Raw genomic sequence first — 20,508 nt, forward strand, 5'->3', positions numbered from 1 at the left:
CACTCTTGCACTTGTGCATAAGGCTTGTTTACTAGTTAGGCGCAGTGGAAGCCAGCGCCATCTTATAATGGTGATTGCTCACGGCATGCACGAGCAATCGCGGCACGGCTCTCCACAGGACACTCATCTCCTGACTGGACATCTGAGTCCCAGGTTCACAAGCCCTTGGCCTCTGATAAGAGTTATATCATAGTTTCTCCACCTTGGGCCTTAGGATTTGGACTGAGATGTGTTGCCATCTTCTTTGGTTCTCCAGCTTACAGATGGCGTACTGCTGGAGTCTTGGCCTCCATAATCATGGGAGACAGTTTCTGAAAACAAACCCCCTCTCCTGTGTCTCTCCCTGTAGCATACTAGTTCTTTACCCAGAAGGCTCCAGACAATACGCACATGAGCCAATACCACACAGAGGAAGACAGTACATACCTTCATTCCACTGCCACTGCAGCTACACTTTTAAGTAATTCACAAAGTATTAGTGACTTAGGGTGGAATAAATCCCATAAGGACTGGCTTTAGTAGGCATTACTAACAAGGAGCACATTTGGTAGAATGTATGAACTATTCAAAATAGGGTTTTGGCATTGACTTCTTTCTTCTGTGGCTGTAAATACACACAATTAAGTAGTTGCAAACAACATAGTTTACTATGTTTACTTGTAAACAACAAGTTCAAGCAGTGTTGAGTATGACTGACATTTTAATGTAGAATAAGGCGCGGAGCTCCTGGGCTTAAGAAAAACAAATTTCTTCAGTTTTTGACAAGAAGAGCTTTAAATAGTTTTATTTATTTATTTATTTATTTATTTATTTACTTACTTACATTTGGTGTGTGTGTGTGTGTGTGTGTGTGTGTGTGTGTGTGTATGAAGGCCAGAGAACAACCATTGGGAGTCAGTTCTCTTTCCTCCACGTGGGTCCTGGAGATTGAACTCAGGTCTGTCAGCCTTGGCAGCAAACTCCTTTACCTGCTAAGCCATCTCACCTCTCCAAAGTTGTCAACTCTTCTGATGACAGCCAGGACCTCATTTTAAAATGCCCTGTACATGGTCACATACATGTAATGTTTAAATCCCACATGAAAAATTATTCCCTCCTGAATGAAACAAAAAATTGCAAATTCAAAAGAGTAACCATTCCAGCGGATCACCAAAAACCAAACATTTACCGTGACTTAGATCTTTGAAGTTACAGAGGTCTCCAGAAATTTCCTTCTGTACTTTATAAAGAATAAAGTCCGTGGCACCTTAGCTACTGCTCTCCAGTGAGCAGAGCTGGGATGGCTGTAACAGTCGCTGCTGGAGAAGCCCTATAAATGGAGAAGCACCAAGACGAGGCACAGTGACTGCTTGCCATGTTGTAAGAAAAAGATCAGAAAAAGTCCAGGGACTCTGAAGCCCCTTCAAGCTACCTCTGGAGAGAGGATTCTACTTCCTACAGCAGTAGAAGGCTGAGGTAAGGGTTTTGAAAAGGCTGTTGTTTTGTTTTGTTTTGTTTTTCTTTTTTAATATCATTTTCTTCAAATGGAGAAATGGCCTTTTTTATTTTTTTTATTTTTGTTTGTTTTTTGAGACAGGGTTTCTCTGTGTAGCCCTGGCTGTCCTGGCACTCACTTTGTAGACCAGGCTGGCCTCAAACTCAGAGATCCGCCTGCCTCTGCCTCCCGAGTGCTAGGATTAAAGGCGTGCACCACCACGCCCGGCTCATGGTCTTTTCAAAAATTTTTTTTTTTTTTTACTTTATACAAAATACAAAAATGCCAATCCAAAGAGTACAGACCAGTAGTGACAGGTACGCGGCTTGACAGCAAATGGTGTCCAGCGAGACGTTAGTTTTCCAACTTTATTTTAGTGAACACATGCAGTATATAAAACAACAAGAGCAACAGCAACAGAAACAACACACGAAGAGGCTACGGCTTTTGCTAGCTCCATCCCTTGCCACCCTCAAGCCTTTGGGTGGAAGTGAGAGGAAAAAGAATTAAAAAGGCAAATGATATTGTTTTCCATAAAAACATAAAAACTACTATAAAATGTCTTTTTTTTTTTTAACCTCTCCTGCCACACTGATTAATCCTCTCCTGGAAAGTCACACATATCAACAGGAATGAAACAAAGATGCTGAACTTGACAGACAGCAAATACTCGAGAGGGTTGTTAACCTAGATAACTGATCAGTAGTTTAAAGAAATCTTCTAGACATCGTGAAACCGGCCTGCTCATCCTTCACTACAGCATCCCAGGCATCCAGCATCCCAGGCATCCAGCATCCCAGGCATCCAGCATCCCAGGCATCCAGCATCCCAGGCATCCAGCATCCCAGGCATCCAGCCCTTTCTTCTGACACAGCCCCGACCAGAAACACTTGCGTCACTTAACTGCTGCTATGAACCAGTTTCAAAAAAGAAAGCAGTATATAAAAATATTTAACAGAACTATGAAAGATGTGGGGAGGGAGTCTCTCTTCAGAGCCAAGTCGTCTTGGCTTTGCGTGGCTTTCCTTTGTCTGTCCTTCAGGGCTTGTTCACCTGGCCCAGGAACAAGATGGCACCTAGAGGGTTAAAGAGAAATAATGTCTGGCATCATAAAATGAATCTTCGGTGCAAGACGGAGAGTGCTGCATGCTGGGGAGAGAAGGAGCCATGGCTATCCTGTTGCTCAGCTGTGCCATTCCATAGAACTTTCTCCAAAGGCAGGAATAGTCTCCGCCTTCACTGCGCAAGCGACGCCACAAGAACTACTCAAATGAGGAGCTGAGTTGAGGACAGTCTAAGACGCTGTCATTTTAATTATGTGTCATTTTAATAGAGTTTAGGTTAAGTAGCCACAAGTGGCTAGAAGCTTCAGTGTTGGATTGATCAGCTCTGATACATAATGAAGACATATCAAACATGAGATAAAAGAATAAGGAACTATACCTTCTGATTAAAATAACAGCCAAAGAGAACACGCATCAGCACCCACAGTGCATGGATGTGAAGCCAACCTTCCCATAAAGGCAGGTTTGTACTTCACAATTAAACACAAAGGGGAGAGCTGTTACTATCCTTATCTTACTTTAAAAAGATCTATTCTGGTTATGTATGTGTGTGCCTGTGTGAGTTTATGTGCGCTGAATGTATGTGGGTGCCTACAGAGGCCAGGGGGCATCAGATCACCTGGAACTAGAGTGACATGCAGTCGTAAGCTGCCTGACATGGGCACTAGGGACAGAACCCAGGGCCTCTGCAAGAGCGATAAGCACTCTTAACAGTGGAGCTATCTCTCCAGCCTACAATCCTGTTTTGTTTTGTTTTTAAAGTTATTTATCTTTTAAAAATATTATCATTTAATTAAGAAAAATTTTCATGTAATATTTTTTTGATCAGTTATTTTTTAAAAGATGACTTTAGTGGGCTGACGAGATGACAAAGTTGGTGAAGTGTTTGCCACGGAAACACGAGGACCTGGGTTCCAGCCCAGCACCCATAGAAATAGACAAATGTGATGCTTACTGTATATAGCTTATAATCTCTCAGAGACCAAAAGGGTTTCGGGGGCTGGCTAGCCAGACAGCCTAGCCTAATCTTCAAGTCCTACGTCCCTATCTCAAAAAACCCAGGATAGATGGCACCGGAGGAATGACAAACAAACCGAATTTGACCTCTGCCCTTCATATATGAATATATGTACACATGCATCCATACAGCTGTCCCCACTTACTTACCACATACACCCCTACACACATACACACATACACACATAGCACACACTCCATACGTACACATACACATGCATATACACACACATCACATACACACCCCCCATACACATACACACATAGCACACACTCCATATGTACATATGTACATATATACATACATACACACATAACACACACACACAGAGTAAAGATCAGAGCCCAATTTAACGTAAGAGCTGTGGAGCCAAGATCTTTCCAATGGACAATTCCTAAGGCACTAAATCTGAGTGACCCCACAGAAGTTGAAGAAACAGAGTTTGTTGTGATATTTAAGGTATTTTTAAAACTATGAAAAAAAATTTCAAAGGGCATGTTGCACCTTTTCATGTTAAAAACTACCACCTTCTTCCAAATCTACAACCCGAACAATAGTTAAAAGGTCCCACCAAACTCTGTAACACAGAGTTCATTTTCTTGCCTCTTTAGAGTGTGTGTGTGGTGTGTGTAGGGGGGTTATAGTATTGGTAGTGTCTCCTATAGCTGACATGAAGAAAACAGATTAAGGGCCACACTGACGGGGTGCAACACTAGCTGCAGTGGATGGACCTTTCTGCACACAAACCACAGGCAATAAAACAGAAGAGTCACTCACCTGTGGGATTGTGTCGGATGGAAAACAGGAAAGGCCTGTCTACTATAAACCAGGGAGGTGATGACCTTGCAATTAGGATTGCAGCTATGGAAAGAAGAAGAAATGATGTGTTATCCAGTAAGTACCAGGGCAGTGATGACACCCAGAGGCTGGCGTCTGAGGGTACGTTTGCTTTGTCTTCTAAGCTGGCATGTTATAATGGTCTCAATGGTCACTATTTATTGGGATGGCCTTTTCAGTTACTGTCTCACATATTCGATAAAAGCCCCATCTTCACAATAAATGTTCTTAGCTTTCATAGATTTATGGGGAGTGAATGACAAACACACTACAGCTCTTGGGACAGAGACTGGCACCAAATGAGCACCCAGAGAATATTTGCTGTTATTATAAGCTATTTTTACTCACACCATCTGCTGTGCTGATAAAGCCTCTGGACCTCTTCAACCTACCCACATCCTTTCTGCATATCAAAGGCCAGCTCAGAATGCTTAACTGTCGGCTCTGCGTCTTCTCCTTTGGTACATCATTTAGATGTCCTTTGTGACAGCAACACAGACTGCTCATCTGCACCTGCTATATTACACCACCACTCGCTCAACTCATTGGCTGCAGATATCTGACTTAGAAAACAACTTTTTGTTATTCTTGTAATATAGTGGGGATAAAACCCAGGACAATGTGACCACTAAGCAAGTTATTTGCTACCGAACGACACCCTCGCCTGAAAGAAAGATTCTTTAGACATGTAAGTCTTAGATCTGCCTACTTTGACCAATGGTTGGCCCTGTTTAATAAAGACCATGGTAAGGCTAAGGAAAGAGAGAAGGGTAGTATAACTACTAGTGTCTGGCACACTGGCTCAGTATTTTGAAAAGCATAAGTGATGTGGCTTGCTCTGAGAAAAGGAATACTGGGAAGTTATGCTGGGCAGACTGCTTTACCCAGAATTACAGTTAGAGAGCATGCAGTGTAGACTGGTGACACTCCTCCATTGAGGCGCTAGGCTCCTTATATGACTACACATGGAGACAGGCCCTTCACAGAGTCTACTAAGGATACAGAAGGACCTAAAGGTGAGGCACCAACCCAACAGGCCTGATATCCTTATTACGATGGGGAGCATCTCCAGGGACATGACAAAACCACATGAGCACACAAGTCTCATGAGCACACAAAGACCTCAAGAGAAGCCAACCCTGCTGCCACTCCAACCCCAGACTTCTGGCCTCAAGAGCTGTGGGAAAAATAGACATCTGTTGTTTAAGTTCTCTGGTTTCTGACATCATTAGGGGACCCTGAGCTGACTAATTTAGCGGCCGAAGCCTGCTGACACAGAGCCCCGGATTTGGTTTAACATTCTGCTGTAGTGGTCTTGAGATCCCTAGTAAAATTTAGAACAAGGGAGTCTACATTTCCATTCACACAGAGCTCCTCTATAAATCATGTCCTGACTGGAATGGTAGTTGGCAAGACGGACAAATCATTTTAACATGAAGCCGTCACCTAGAGAAGACAAAGGGTATTAAAAAAAAAATCAAAACTAGTATTCCAGGTCCTTATGTTAAGTGCTATTTTAAAGCAACAGGAAAAAAAATAAGCATTTATTGTGGAGGTGATAAGGTGCTAACTCTGTAGAATAAATGATAACTTTGTTTCATGACTAGAAATAGTCAATCGCTCAGCAGGATGTTCAGTGAAACTAGTTTATGAGTTTACAATCTCATAAACCAATCTTTTTAACATGGACGATTGATGGTATTGCTGGTGCTGGTGGAGACATGCTTAGGTCTTCCTTCCTTATAATCTGCCAAGGGGAGAGATGCAGATGTTCTAATGATCAAAGAAGGCTGCCCAGCAATCCTGGTGCTGTCCTGTAGACGATGCTGATTCTTCACATTGTCCTGGGGAGACTGGAGCAGCTATGCTCCTGTACTTGCTGTTGCCTTTCAATCTAAAGATGAGCCTTTCTGGTTGGTAAAGTAGCCACACATGCTTTTTCCTGCTGAGAGCAGGGACCAACATGCAATGGTACTAGGGCTAGGTCTACACTGCCAACCCCTGGTTTGATAAATAAAGTTTTATTAGAAGACTGGGCGAGCCATATCTACTCAGTTGCATGCCTCTGGTTGCTTTCTTGCTGTATTTGCAGACTTGAGGTTTTGGGCTGAAGACAGTGAGGGCTGCATGGCTGAAATAACATGCTAGCTAGCTCTTTCCAGGGAAATGGTACCCCTTTCCTAGATGAAATTCCTACACTAACATGATTTATTTTTTGTCAGTGTTAAGTGTTCAAACCCATAGCCTTGTGTATGCTGGGCAAGTACTCACACCACTGAGCTACACCCCTGATATCAACATTGTCGTCATCATCACCACCATCATCAAACACTTTACCCATACACATTGGTGTCTCCAAGGCGCCTTCCTATCTCTTCCTCAACATCCTTCTCCTCCTCCTTCCTCCTCCTCTTCCTCCTCCTCCTCCTCATTATGATGAACTACTTCATTAGTTCATACTCATTGCTGTCTCCCAAGGGTCAGCTTTCAAGACTCCCTAGAAGTCAGCTGAGCTGCAGAGTGAACCTGGAGTGTGTCTGCTTTCCTATTGGCGTGGCCTTGCCACGTGAGCCAGCACTTACTTGTTGCTGCCGAAGCTTTGGTTCCATCTTCACTGACTTCAATTTTTGCTTTTTGCAAGATGTGAGAGACATGAAGGCTCTCTGACCCTGTTCCCAGAAAACACAAAATCAGCACTTCTTTGATGAGCATGCCATCTAGAGTTATCAGGAGTAACCTCAAAGCCACGGCAAATTCCAGCTTATGAAAAGGGTCAGAAGTAACTCGATAGTCCTGCAGACTGAGGGCCGTGCGTGGCTGTCACTTGCAGTAGATTTCAATTTCTGCTAAATGATTTGCAATTGTTACTTCTGGGATGGATTCCCAGACCCTAAATGTTTTAGTGCCTCTAATCACTTCAACTCAGATGACTATTAATTTTATTTTAAAAATGAAAAGAACAAAGATCTATAAAGATGCCATTTTTTCCCCCAGAAGTAGAAAGACAATAATATAATCTAACTCGACTGTCTATCCCAGAGAGGGTTTCAGATGGGGAAACTGAGGCTCACAAGGTTAAGAAATCTGTCCCTAGTCCCACGGTTAGTTAGGCTCCAGAAGTGCTGGCTTTCATAGCCACACTATCTGCCAGCACAGCAATATCAGGAGGGAACTCCTGGGAAGGGCCAGGCACAGAACTGCAGCTGTGCCTTGGGGATCCTCCAGTGGATTCAGTTCCCTCAGGTCCAAAAACAACCGCACAATTCCCAGGGCTGCTACTACCCAAAAGGACACCAACTCTTGTCAGCATGAGCATGATGGGATATGGGTCTGGTAAAAAGAACAAAAGAACTTCTCTCTCTCTCTCTCTGCACAAATAGCCAGCTCTACCATGGCTAGCTGAGACCAGGTGACTGTTTATGTGGCTCAGGTCACCTACCAGGTTAAAGAGAGCAGCTCAAGAAGATTCAGGGTGCCTGGGCCTCCTACTTAGTACCCAGACTATAACAGGAGATTTTGAACAAGAAGCGCTTCTTTCTCAAAGTTTATTAGGCCAAGGATCCCATTAAAATAAAGGTGTGATTCAGGGATCTGGATCCGAACCAAGAAACGCATTCCTAAGAGGATTTTGAACAGGTTATGCTAATGTGCTGGGCTGGGGACCAGGAATGAAAGAGAATGGGAAGATGGATCAGTGGAGCTTCAGTTCCAGCGAAGGTGTGAGGGTGGGTTAGGGGTGAGGGGGCAGGCGCTTCTCCCGCAGGAGATATTCAGATACTCTTGAGCACGCAACTGGGGTTGGTAATAAAACTACCTCTCTACCAGTCAAGGGTTAAAATACACACCAGAGTACTTTGCATGTCCAAGCTATAGCTCGTCATTGGAAATTGTGTTCTAAATGTAGACGTCAGAGACCTGACCCATTCAAACAATTCTAGGCCTAATGGCAAATACACAAAGAGGATGCTAGGTATGTGTTATGAATAGCTGCTTGGGTGAAGGACAGTCTCAATGAGAGGTATTGAATTCGTTACTTCAGACAAATGGCAAAATACATTTCTGGATACAAGGCAAGCCTACAGTAGTTGCTCTGTGGAAGTAAGCTAAATGTTTGAGAATTCGAAAATCTTAAAGTTTTTTTTTTTTTTTTCCCAAACCCAAGGGGAAAATTTATATTAAAAAAACAAAAAACAAAAAACAACTCAGTCCTAATTAAGAGGCAAACTCAAGGGTTACACAGGTCCTCAGCAGTAGAGCACTTGTCTAGCAAGCACACAGACGTGGGTTCAAGTCCCAGCATCAGGGAAGGAAAAAAAGCCAAGTGTTTGGGTAAACAGGCAATGCAGAAAGAAGTCCTTATCCTGGTGGTCCTTCAGGCCTCAGATGAGATGCAGGAGGAAAGGACGAATGCTAACTGAGCCGTAGGCACTCAACGGCATCCTTTGGCAATGCATCAAACTAAAATTAGCACAGGTTTAGGGCAACATACTCCCGATTTTCCTATTTCTTTTTTTGAGCAAAGAAGGACCTGTAACATTTTCTCAAAATTTACATTTTAAACTTGACATACTTGTTATTTTTGTAAAATTTGCCTTTGATGGCTCAAACATCTCAGTAATGCCAAGGGCTTTCAGTGGCTCCTTCAGATCTGTTTGTGCCACAGCTGTGAACCTACAGGAAAGAGAAAATATAGGGGAGGATTAAAACATGCTATAAATGATTCGAACATGACAAAATCAGGGCATAGTTTGAAACAGGCTCTTTAAGTAAGACCTTGTCGTCACTCTGAACTGCAGCCTGACTTCTAAACCTAACAGTTAAATGCCAGGTAAGTAGACAACTCACCCTCTTCTTACTCACAATGAGCATGGCCATCCAGGTGTGACAAGAAGACCATATCAGATATTTAGCTAAACATTATTGAGTGGCTTTCTAGAAGAGTACATTTAACATTTAAGATGTCTTTACTTTTATCTTTTAAATGTATAAGTATTTTTCCTATATGCATGTATGTGCCTATACATCTGGCCCCAAGGAAGCCAGGAAAGGGCATCAGATCCCCTGGAACTAGAGTTATAGATGGTTGTGTGACACCACGTAGGAGTTAAGGCAGAATCCAGGTCCCTTGCGAGATCAGTGAGGACTCTTAACCATGGAGTCACTTCTTCACCCCCTCAGGAGGAGGACTTCTGATATTTGTAGATTGCTACAAATCTACATTTGTAGATTATTACATTGACTATTCAAGACTTAAAAGTTATTAGGATTCTCTGTTTCCACTGAGGTATGGATAGAAACTCTGGATTGTGGGAAAGCTGGTAATGATGAAAAATTCACAGGAAGGAGACAGATTTCTCCCCCTCCACACACACACACACACACACACACACTGGAGAGAGAAGGTGTTCTTTGAACTGTTAGAAATGATGATGTACACAGAATTGGGTTTGCTTTTGCCCTAGTCTCCAGTCATAACATCAGAAATTCCATCTATAATTTACTTGAGGGGTATAAAAGGAAAGCTGCCTTAAATACTGATGAATACAGTCTCATGGGCCTTGGCCTTTAACAGCTTCCAGTAGGTACCTGAAGGATCAGTGAAGTTTGTTGTCTCACCAAGCTCCTTCGACTACTGTGTTCTAATCCATTCCATATGAAGATATGTATGTATTTTTCAATTCTCCAATGGAAAGAGATATGTCAAAAGTTGTCACAGAGTCATGAAGACTTTGCCCTCATGGGGGTTCTAAGGCCAGGGCTGCCCGCTCTCCTTTAGTATCCTTGTTGTCTCACCACAAACAGGCACTGCAGGGTCTCAGAGAAAGCATTCAGAAAAGACAGCCTGGTTCTCTCTAAAGCACATTTTCCATAAGACCATCTTAGCACCCCGTTTCTAGTATACAATATGACAGCTATCCCCTGAGAAGAACATCCTTTCTTTTTAAGGGAAGGGGCACTCACTTGGGTAGGACCAGCTGCATCCTCTTGGGTACCATGGTGTTCATCCAGCTATCAATGGTCTTGGTAGTGATGTGAGGGATGATGGCAGACAGTGGGGTGGAGCTCTCTGTTGGCAGGGCGATCAGCATGCTGATGCTCTCACCATGGTAGGGCAGCTCAATGAAGTTGTACCATAAGCCATTCGGGGTCCTGGTAGACCCTAAAGAAACCAGAGGCAGATCTAGTTTATGCCTAATGACTTCTGTGGGGGGGAGGGGGGATGGCTGGCGGTCACCAAGGAAGCCGTAGGAGAGAGACAGTAATTCAGCCTGTAAAACTCCCTTTGCTACAAATAGCTCCCTCAGAAGGACAAAGATAAGGACAATGACTTCTTTCTTCCCTGGTGCAGAATTCTCTGTCTTCAGTCTAGACAGAATGCCTCTGGGCACCGCTAAGCTCACTTTCATTCTGCTGAGTTGAATGTAAGTAGACGATTAGACTGTTCGGTACTCGCCGCACAGTTCTTCGTAAGAAGTTAACCTTTATACGAGAAAAAGAATAAATTAAAGCTACTTTTGAGCTTGCTTTGTTTTTTTGTTTTTTTTTTTTGTTTTGTTTTGTTTTGTTTTTTTTTTTACATTCTACTTTGTTTTAGAAAATACATGGTATTGTATTTAAGGTATACAATATGACAGTTAGGGCAGGACACGGTAAAAGCATTTCTACGGTAGAGCCAATTAGCATGCCCATCATTCCTCATAGTTTCCGGTTTTTAAACAAAAAAAGGAGGGAGCTAAGTGAGTGGCCCGGTTTCTTCTCTCTTTCTCAAGTGCAGATGCACTATGACCAGCTAACTCAAACCACTGCCACCACAAATTATAGGTATAAATAGACTATATCCTCAAACCACAAGCCAAAACGAAACCCTTCCTGCCTTTAGCTGCCTTTGTCAGGAATTTTCTTATAGCAACAAGAAAAGGAACTCACACAGCAACAGAGAACGGCCAGAGACAGCAACTGTGCAGTATGACCGCAGAGCAGTCAAAAAGTCCTTGTTGGCATTCTAAACCGATGGGACAATTTCTCAAGTGTGTGTTAAGCACTGAACCTCTAAAGATGAACTCCATGAGCTTGAGGAGGTACCATGTTCTCCCCATGCCATCCGTCTATACAGATGGAAATATCGGAATATTAAAGTATGGACCACGAGGTTGCTGAGATGATCAAATGAAAAAAAATTATAGATGCAGTAGTAACCAGGGTGCCCATGGGGCCCCCCCTTTCTTCCCCTATATGAAGTACAACAAAGAGAAAAGAGGCAACATGTTCGTAGTATTTTCACTCGTTTTTTCTTGGTGGCTGGCCTTGTTTGTTTGTTTTTGAGGCAATGTTTCACTGTATAACAGCCCTGGCTATCCTGGAACTCGCTCTGTAGACCAGGTTAGCCTCGAATGCACAGAGATCTCCCCGCCTCTGCTTCCTGAGTTCTGGGATTAAGAGTGTACACCACTACAAGCTGGAGAATTTTGAACAGGCCACACCTCCAGAGAAGAAGAAAGGAGATCAAAGAAAGAAAGAAGACAGCAAGAGGTAGAAAGTTAGCAAGCCCTGTTCTGTCACAAGCACTTTTAGCTATAAAACACCATCAGCTGAAGGCGCTAGAAGAGCTGCTGCCATCATATTCCAGGGACAGCTGGGATCTCTTCTCCCCAAGCAGAGATTGCACTGGGTTGTAGGACAGCCAAGGAACCCAGTGCCATCGGTCTCAGCTCTGAATTGCTGTGAGCTCACACCAGTCTCGATTCCAGGCCGGGACTACCCAAGAAGCAAAATGAATATACTTCGTCTTTACTTTTAGCCTGAGTGATAAAACGGTCTCAGTAGAAACTGAAAACTCAATGAGAAAGTGGGAAAATACCCCCCACTTCCTAATGAGCCCTTTAATCCTCAAAGAAGACATCAAGTCTCTGGCTCTAATGGGGCTAATTTTTAGAAACTGTGAAATGCAGGAAGTAGTTATTAAATTATTGCTCTGGGGCAGAAAAGGAAGACCTGGAGAGAGCAATTGCTGCAGAAGTGTGTATAATTCAGCTAAGGAGGATGGAAGCTGTGAGTGATGCGAGTATGAGTATGAGCTGGAGTGGGTGGCAGCTGGGGCGGTAAGCAGGCTCACACCCGGCCTTGACTGGATACACCATTACTGACCAGTAGAACCAGCACAGTTAACTATTCTGTGTACTCACACATTCACTGGACGTTTGACCTTTTTCTACCTCTGCACTGGACCCCAGGACTGGGTGACCACTGTCAGCAGGTAGGCTACATCTGTCCATATCCATGCTGAACTTGTCATCTTGAGAAGTCGGGAGATGGATGGAAACCTGTGCTCTCTCTTCCATCCCAGGGACTACAGGACAGCTTCCCCTGCCCCCCCCCCCCCCATAGCCTTTTACAGAGGGCCAATATGAGATTGAGAGCACAGGTTTAAACTGAAGAACCCAGATTCAAAGCCAATCTGTATAGCTCCCTCAGTCAATGACATTAGTAAAACTCAGCATGACAGTACACACATGCATACGCGTGCGCACACACACACACACACACACACACACACACACACTCAGCCCAAGTCGGCACATAGCACCGACTTTCATACTGATGGGAGCAGCTTTGTGGTCACTGACCCATTTCTGAAACACAGTCTTGCTGGAGATTCCAGGCTGACCCCAAGCACGAGATCCTTCTGCCTCAGCTAGATGTGGGGATGACAAAGCACAGGACATGAGGTGCTTAGGTGCCTTACGTCTTGAAGGACTGGTTGGTTACTCCTCAGAGTGTAGACACAGCTGACTTACCATGGGAAACCACACCTGCAGCAGAGGGTGTGACATCTCCCTGTTAGGATAAGTCACACAGGAAAGGGTATTTGGAGGGTTTCCTCATCCCACTTGAATAGAAAGTGAAAAATGTGTTTGGAAACGACAAACAGATCCTCTTGAGTATGGTTGTCTACATCACAGACTGGAGTCCAAAGCAGGCCTGGAGACAGCTTATGGGGAAGAAACAAGGCCCAAGAACTGGGTGAGCCAATAGAAGTGCTCTATTGGGGGATCTTACAGGCAAGAACAGAATACAACTAGTCTTGGGAACTACAACTTAGTAGACAGCCAAAGGGGACGTACAATAGGTGGATGAATACGAGCTGAAAACAGAGAAAGAAGGAAACCTGAGATAGGTGGACAGTGGAGACACCCCAGTTGGTAGAGTGCCTTCGACAGAAGTATGATGGTCTGAGTTCAATTCCCAGTACCCATAGAAAAGTCCAGATAGGGTACCAAGCTTGCAATTCCAGTTCTAGGGAAGCAGAAAGAGGTGGGTCCTGGAAACTCAGTGACCACTCACACACACACACACACACACACACACACACACACACACACACACACAGAGAGAGAGACAGAGAGCAATATGATTATTTGTTGTCTCCCTCCCCTGGGATAATATCTTTATAGTATAAATTCAAGCATTTATGCTGAACATTTTTAATAACTTTGATCAGCAATTCCCATTTAAGCAAATTTCCTGTAGGAATAAATGATAAAAGCCTTCACAAATGTATGCAAAAGAAAAACTCGGTGATTATTTATTAGAGGAAAGAAGCAACTGACTAGCCAGAAAATATTATGTAAGTTTATACCATGAAATAACGTGCAGCTAAAAATCAGTCTTGTAAATCCTAACAAATTCCTGAAAAAATATTCCATGATACAGTAGCTAATGAACCAGATAGATTACGGAATAAACACTGCAGCGTAATCCTGTGCATGCAAAAAGGCTTCAAAATATATTTCACATATTCATAGAAAAGATAAAAAACTATGTGCCTAGCACTTAATAGAGGCCTTTTCCCTAGGAAGTGAGGCTATTGGAACCATTTTCTTCCCGCTTTATACATGTGGCAGCTGGCTTTGCAGCACGCGAGCCTGAAATGCTCTTTCACTAAATAGCACTTCAAAGCTCTTTCTAAATAAATAATAATAATTAAAAAGGGTCTCTTCTTGAAGGTCTCTCTTAAGAGGCATAAGTCAGAAGTATTTCTCTCCCTCTTAATTTTCTTCCATGTTGCCAGGCGGGTCTCTTCAGAGACACCAATGACATCTTGGAAGAGAAGAAAAGTCAGATCCTCTCCGAACGGCAGTGTTTCAGCAAGGGGGCCAAGACTTGGCAGAGTCCCAGAAAACACCCAACAGAAGGCCCTGTGAGTCATGTGGGTTCTGCCCACAGCAGCCTCTTGAGTCCCGGCTGGTAGTGTTGGCAGAAGATAAGTATATATGGGCGGAAAGGACCAACAGGCTAAGGGGTCTGCAGTCATAAAAATGAATGCCTGGTTGAGCCACTGAAGCCTGCTGGACCCTCCTCACAGGCCTATGCATATAAGCCGATCTTATCCTGATAAGCTGCTGTGGTGGCAACCTGTGAATCTAGGGGATGTATGACAGTCTCACATCACACAACCCAGAAGGAAGCCAGACTCCAAGCTGGAATTCCAGCTAGACCCAATGCCAGACACAGATAGGAGGGCAAGAAGGATGAGCCCAGGCTGCCCACTGTACTGACTTGTAATGAAACAGGACAGAGGCAAGAAGAACACTCACATAGTCTATCCTGAGCTCTCTACAGCAGTCACAGTGGGCCTGAAGCAATCATGCCAGGCTGGGTCATCTAAGCATATCTTAATGAAGGCATTCTATAAGGCACAGGAAGAACATGGGGAAACTGCTACAGATAGGTTATAAATGGTGGTCACCACTCCCAGCCTTGTGGAGTGGGTGACCTAGAGGGAAAGAGCCCCTGATCGCATGCTCAGGCTCCGGAAGGAGCTGAGACCCTGAAGGGTAAGAAGCCTGCAGCCTTGGTGCCATTGAGGGAGAGACTGGGAAGTTAAAGCCACAGCCTTCTCTCCTCTCTCATTAGTCACCTGCTGTTTCTATACTGGCCACTCCCATAGGAAGCCAGGGAAAAGGGGAGCACCATCAGGAAGACTCAGCTGCAGACCCTGAGGTGAAGGAGGCAGGAAAGGAGAGGGAATAAGGGAAGGGAGATAGAGACACTCATTCTCACATTCTCCTCTCTCCCATCCTCCCTCCCATCCTCCCTCCCTCCCTCCCTCCCTCCCTCCCTCCCTCCCTCCCTCCCTCCCTCCCTCCCTCCCTCCCTCCCTCCCTGTTTGTCTGTGTGTCTCCTTTCTCACTCCCCTCTCTATCTGAACTGATAAAATAGATTTATATCAAGGATGCCATTAGTCTTTGTCTAGCCTGCCCAGGGTCCTGGGTTCAATCATTCGCATCTGTGAACACCTGTATGTTCTTGGACAAATTGGTTCTGAACTTTGTATATGCCCTTAAGTGTTTCTCTTTGAGAATAGATTATATAGCCAAGAAGAGCATACTATATTCCTATAAAAATTTACATGTCTGAATCTCCCAGAGGAATATCTAAAGAATCATCATATTTTAATCTCCTGTTTTGATTTGCAGGCCCACTGTATAAAGATTTTATTTAAAATATAGCATTTCTGCCTGGCTATGTACTAGGATGCTGTCAGAATCCCAAGGTGTTCTCCAGCAGCCCAGCCCAGCAGGGAGGGCTTAGTGTGACTGCAGTGACTTTCAGGCAAAAGGAGCTACTTCCTATGCTCAGGTATTTGGGATAAACTTCCTGTGGCGTTTAAGTACACGATATTTTCCAATGAACACTTATCGAATAGCACATTTGGAAAGTGTGCTCCCAGAAGACTGCTGACTGACAAGATAGAAAGTGTTCTGATAATACACTCAGGAGCCATGACTTAACTTCTACCACAGGGAGCCAGCGCCATGGTCACCTGGATGTAAGGGTGATTGAATATGCAAAGGGACATATTTAGGGGCTGGAGAGATGGCCCAGTGGTTCATCCCAGTGCTCTGCCCTTGTAGAGGATGAGAATTCAGATACTCCAGAGCTCCAGGGTATCAGATACCCTCTTTTGGCCACTGTGGGCATCTATATATAGGCATACACAGAATTAAAAGACAAATCTTTTTTTTTTTTTTAAGAAAGATACAGAAAAATCAAAGGGACTATTTGGGACCCAGGGGCCAGGATAGACTGGAGAATTGAAAGCTGACATATAGACAGGAAAGAGGAAATGTAAAAGTCGTGGTTATCTGTGCTATGGAAAGAATGTTATCTATTGGAGACTCTTTATCTATAAGGTTGATGATACACGCTCACTGAAAAGAAAATTCAGGGGCTGGAGAGAAGGGATGAAAGCTTGCTGTGTAAGCAAGAGGGCTTAAGTTCCAATCTCCAGAAACCACATAAAAACTGGGAGACAGGAAGATCGTTGCAGCATTTTGGCTGTTAGCACCAGTGAGAGATCCTCTCTCAAAAGAAAGAATGTTAAGGGCTACAGAGCAGGACTCAATGTCCTCCTCTGGCATCCACAGGATGCACACCTGTACATGCACACCTGTACACACACACACACATACACACACACACACACACACACACACACACACACACACACACACACACACACCCCACTCACACTGACATGCATACATCCATACACAGGGCATTTCCATTTTAAATATGGAAATCCATGTGAAATCCTACCACTGTGAGCATTTTACTGAGCCATTCCCCAAGACATAACTGCATAGACAAATGCACAGAAAGAATTTTTGTAAGCATGGTTCATCTGCATCTGCTGTTTTATAACCTGCCTTCGGAAATCAGATACACAATGCATAATCTTCCGATTTATGTAGCTCTGAATCTAATTACCTCCTGCATTCCAGAGCACAGTCATGTCTCAAGATCCACAGCGTTTAGCATGCTAAAACCCCTCACATTCAGTGTGGTCTTTCCATGTAGCCTATATCAACCCAACTGAATATTTTAAATCATCTGTTACTCATAATACTTCATGCAATGTGGATTGCCACACCATTATTCTGTTTAAGGACAATGACAAGGGAAAAATATCTGTGTATGTTTGATATACAGCCAACTTTTTTCTTTTTTTTAAATATTTTCCATCTGAGGTAGGTTAAATCTGATGATACAGAACCCAGGGCTCTGAATGTAGCTTTGCATCAGGCTTCTATTTATTTGCTAGTGTGTGACTATTTTTGAGCAGTCAGCTCTCTGGAGTGTGGCTGCTGGGAAATGATATAGAGAAAGTCCTTCAGATAACAGGTCCCCACCACCAGTAATGCTCAAGGGGCCTGCCCATCCTATGTAGTAGCCGTAAGTGGGATTTATTAGCTTTCCTAATTTCTGTGAGAAGTAAAAGAGAAATAATTTTTATTTGGCAATGTAAGTGTGCTAAGGGTGACTTGATAGATTCCTTTATATGTTTAATGTATGTATGTGTGTGTGTATATACACATATGTACATATATATGTATATAGATAGATGGTTTTGTTAATTATCTTTTCATTCTACATTTTCAACCCAGAAGCCTACACAGGTGACATGTTAATATATAACATTTTTACATGGTTTTAAGAAACCTTCCAGAAACCTCACCCCACTCTGGAGTTCTGGCATTCCAGGTGTGAACCATGTCTCCCAGCCTTTCCCCCCATACAAAGATCTGCTCTTGAGGAAAGAGTGCCAGAGGCCTTGCCTTCCTGCTACTAGTACATTAGAATAGACCTCACCCAAACTGCACTCACCTGAGCGGAACACAGAGAGCTGAGCCAACATGGGTACTTGGTAGGATTTCCCATCACCTGCCACGAATGTCCGTTTCTTTGTGCTCTCTGGTTGAAACCGAGACTTCCACAAACCCTTGAAATACACTGCATTAACGAGGACCAGCCTGGTAAGGGCACCATCGATCAGATTTGGGGAAAGCAGATTATCAATCATGCCTGTGAAGAGCAAGGGAAGAATATCAGCCATGGAGGCCACACCGAGGGCAAAGGGCAGCTTGCGGCAAAGACACAATTTAAAAAAAATTTTTTTAAAGACTAAAATCAGACATTCTGATTTCATGTAGCCCAGGCTGGCCTCAAACTCTATGTAGCTGAGAATACTTGAACTTCTGATGCTCCTGCCTCTAACTCCTGAGTGGTGGGATTTCAGGGTGTGGCACTGTGTCCAGTTCATTTGACACTGCAAGTTGGATTAAGCAAGTACTCTACCAACTGAACTATGTCAACAGCTTCTCAACTGGATTTCTAAAGCACACTTTTTACATTAATTTCTTTCTCATTCAAATTTGAAAATTTTAAATAAAACTGAAACATAAAATTGCTAACAAACAAACAAACAAACAAACAAAAACCTTTACTAAGAGTTAACCAAACTTCAGCTCAAGAAATCACAACTAGTTCCAGAAGTCCCTTGTTTTAGAAAATGTTTATGCATCTAGAATAAGCTACATTTAATTAGGGACTGTTTTAGATGCTTTTACTGACAACTGTCATGTGGCTCCTCATGAGGGTCCTAGGTGCTCATGAGAAAATTTGTTTTGGCTTTTCTTTGTTTTTAAGCTAGTAGGCTCATGACGTCTCCAATCGAGAATCGAGTAAACGTTCTAGCTTGTGAAATGTCAGAGTTAAATTTCCTTTCTTCGAATTGTTCAGAAATGCTTGGAATCAATCCTTGGGCCTCACAAGCTACCTGACAACTCCAACAAGAACTGAAAAGGAATACCATGTCACTGTTCAAGGGCAGGGCATTGAGCTAGGTTCCAAGGGTACAGAGCAGATGGAGTTAGCCTATAGGAAATGACTTTGAAGGCAAGTATTCTCCTGCTGGGATGCTGGGATGTAGGATGCTACACCTCATTACATCATTAGTGAAGGAACAAACAGGCTCTTCCCACTTCAGCGTGTTGGAGGGGTCCTTCAAAGCCAGCCATGCTTGAAATCCAGGTTTCTTGGAAGGTTTAAAGGTGTGTGTGTGTTGAACAGGCATTTCTTATTCCCAAAGCTATTAAAATTTAATACAGTTGATTTTGGTCCAGATATATATAAACACATAATATACATTCAAGTTATAATACGCAAAATGGTAAGAGTAAAATCAACAGCTTCCAAAGAGGCCAGATGTCTAAATTTAGCTGAGAACTCCATGTCTCTTACAACGAAGCTCAAGAGTGAGGAGTCCTAATACTGTCCCTAGAATGAGCGGCATTTTGGTTTGTATATGCTCAGTCGAGGGAGTGGTACTATAGAAGGTGTGGCCCTGTTGAAGTAATGTAGCCTTGTTGGAGCAGGTGTGTCACTGTGAGTATGGGCTTTAAGATCCTCATCCTAGTTGCCTGGAAGCCAGTATTCTGCTAGAAGGCTTCAGATGAAGATGTAGACCTCTTAGCTCCTCCAGCACCATGCCTGCCTGGATGCTGCCATGCTTCCTGCCTTGATGATAATGGACTGAACCTCTGAACCTGTAAGCCAGCCTCAATTAAATGTTGTTCCTTATAAGAGTTGCCTTGGTCCTGGTGTGTGTTCACAGCACTAAAACCCTAAGACAGAAGTTGGTACCAGGGACTAGGGTATTGCTGTCATAGGTCTGACCCCATGCTTTTGTTTGGAAGAATGTGGATTTGGGGATTTTGGATTTGGAAAGCAGTGGAATGCTTTAAATGGGGCTTAATGGGCTATCCTATTAGGAATATGTAAGACTTTATTACTAAGAGTAATTTGAATTGTGCGGACCTGGCCCAAAAGGTTTCAATGAAGAATTTAAATATGTGGCCTAGAGTCTGTTTTTGTGGTATTTTGGTGAAGAATGTGGCTACCTTTTGCCCTTGTCTGCCTGAGGCTAAGGTGAAGTAACTCAGATTAATTGCATTGACAAGGGAAGTCTCTGAAACACCCATCATAGACTTTGTTCTCTGGGTTAGTCTCACGAAAAGCATTTTAAACAATTGTAGCAAGCTGAGAAAGGAAAAATATAAAACATATAGTTCAAGTATTAAAGGGTTACCAGGAAGTGAAACGGAGTTGAATCCTGTGTTCAAGGAGATAACAAATTAAGGGAGTGGGACTTTGGGGCAAGATCCTACCTAGCTGAGTTAGGATCCAGGCATGGTGGGACACACTTTTAATCCCAGGAGATAAAGCCAAGCAGATCTCTGAGATCAAAGTTAGCCTGAGACAGAAGAACAAGT

The 20,508-nt window shown here is 43.4% G+C and overlaps 1 protein-coding gene across 2 annotated transcripts in view; it reads right to left on the reverse strand.

Moving 5' to 3' along the window:
- Positions 1-1,824: 1,824 nt before the first annotated feature.
- The window catches only part of Serpine2 (serine (or cysteine) peptidase inhibitor, clade E, member 2), a 64,349-nt gene continuing 45,665 nt past the window's right edge, over positions 1,825-20,508 (reverse strand). Inside the window, exons 4-9 of one of the 2 annotated variants that reach the window (XM_006496459.4) lie at positions 18,062-18,259; positions 10,355-10,553; positions 8,964-9,064; positions 6,976-7,062; positions 4,334-4,417; positions 1,825-2,550 (exon numbers count right to left, since the gene is read on the reverse strand). In XM_006496459.4, the coding sequence (XP_006496522.1) occupies positions 2,513-2,550; positions 4,334-4,417; positions 6,976-7,062; positions 8,964-9,064; positions 10,355-10,553; positions 18,062-18,259 (707 nt within the window). In that variant the 3' untranslated portion in view covers positions 1,825-2,512. The remainder of the gene's footprint in view (positions 2,551-4,333; positions 4,418-6,975; positions 7,063-8,963; positions 9,065-10,354; positions 10,554-18,061; positions 18,260-20,508) is intronic. The other variant, NM_009255.4, reaches the window with a different exon arrangement.

The sequence above is a fragment of the Mus musculus genome, chromosome 1 (genome assembly GCF_000001635.26).
Source record: "Mus musculus strain C57BL/6J chromosome 1, GRCm38.p6 C57BL/6J".
NCBI lineage: Eukaryota > Metazoa > Chordata > Mammalia > Rodentia > Muridae > Mus > Mus musculus.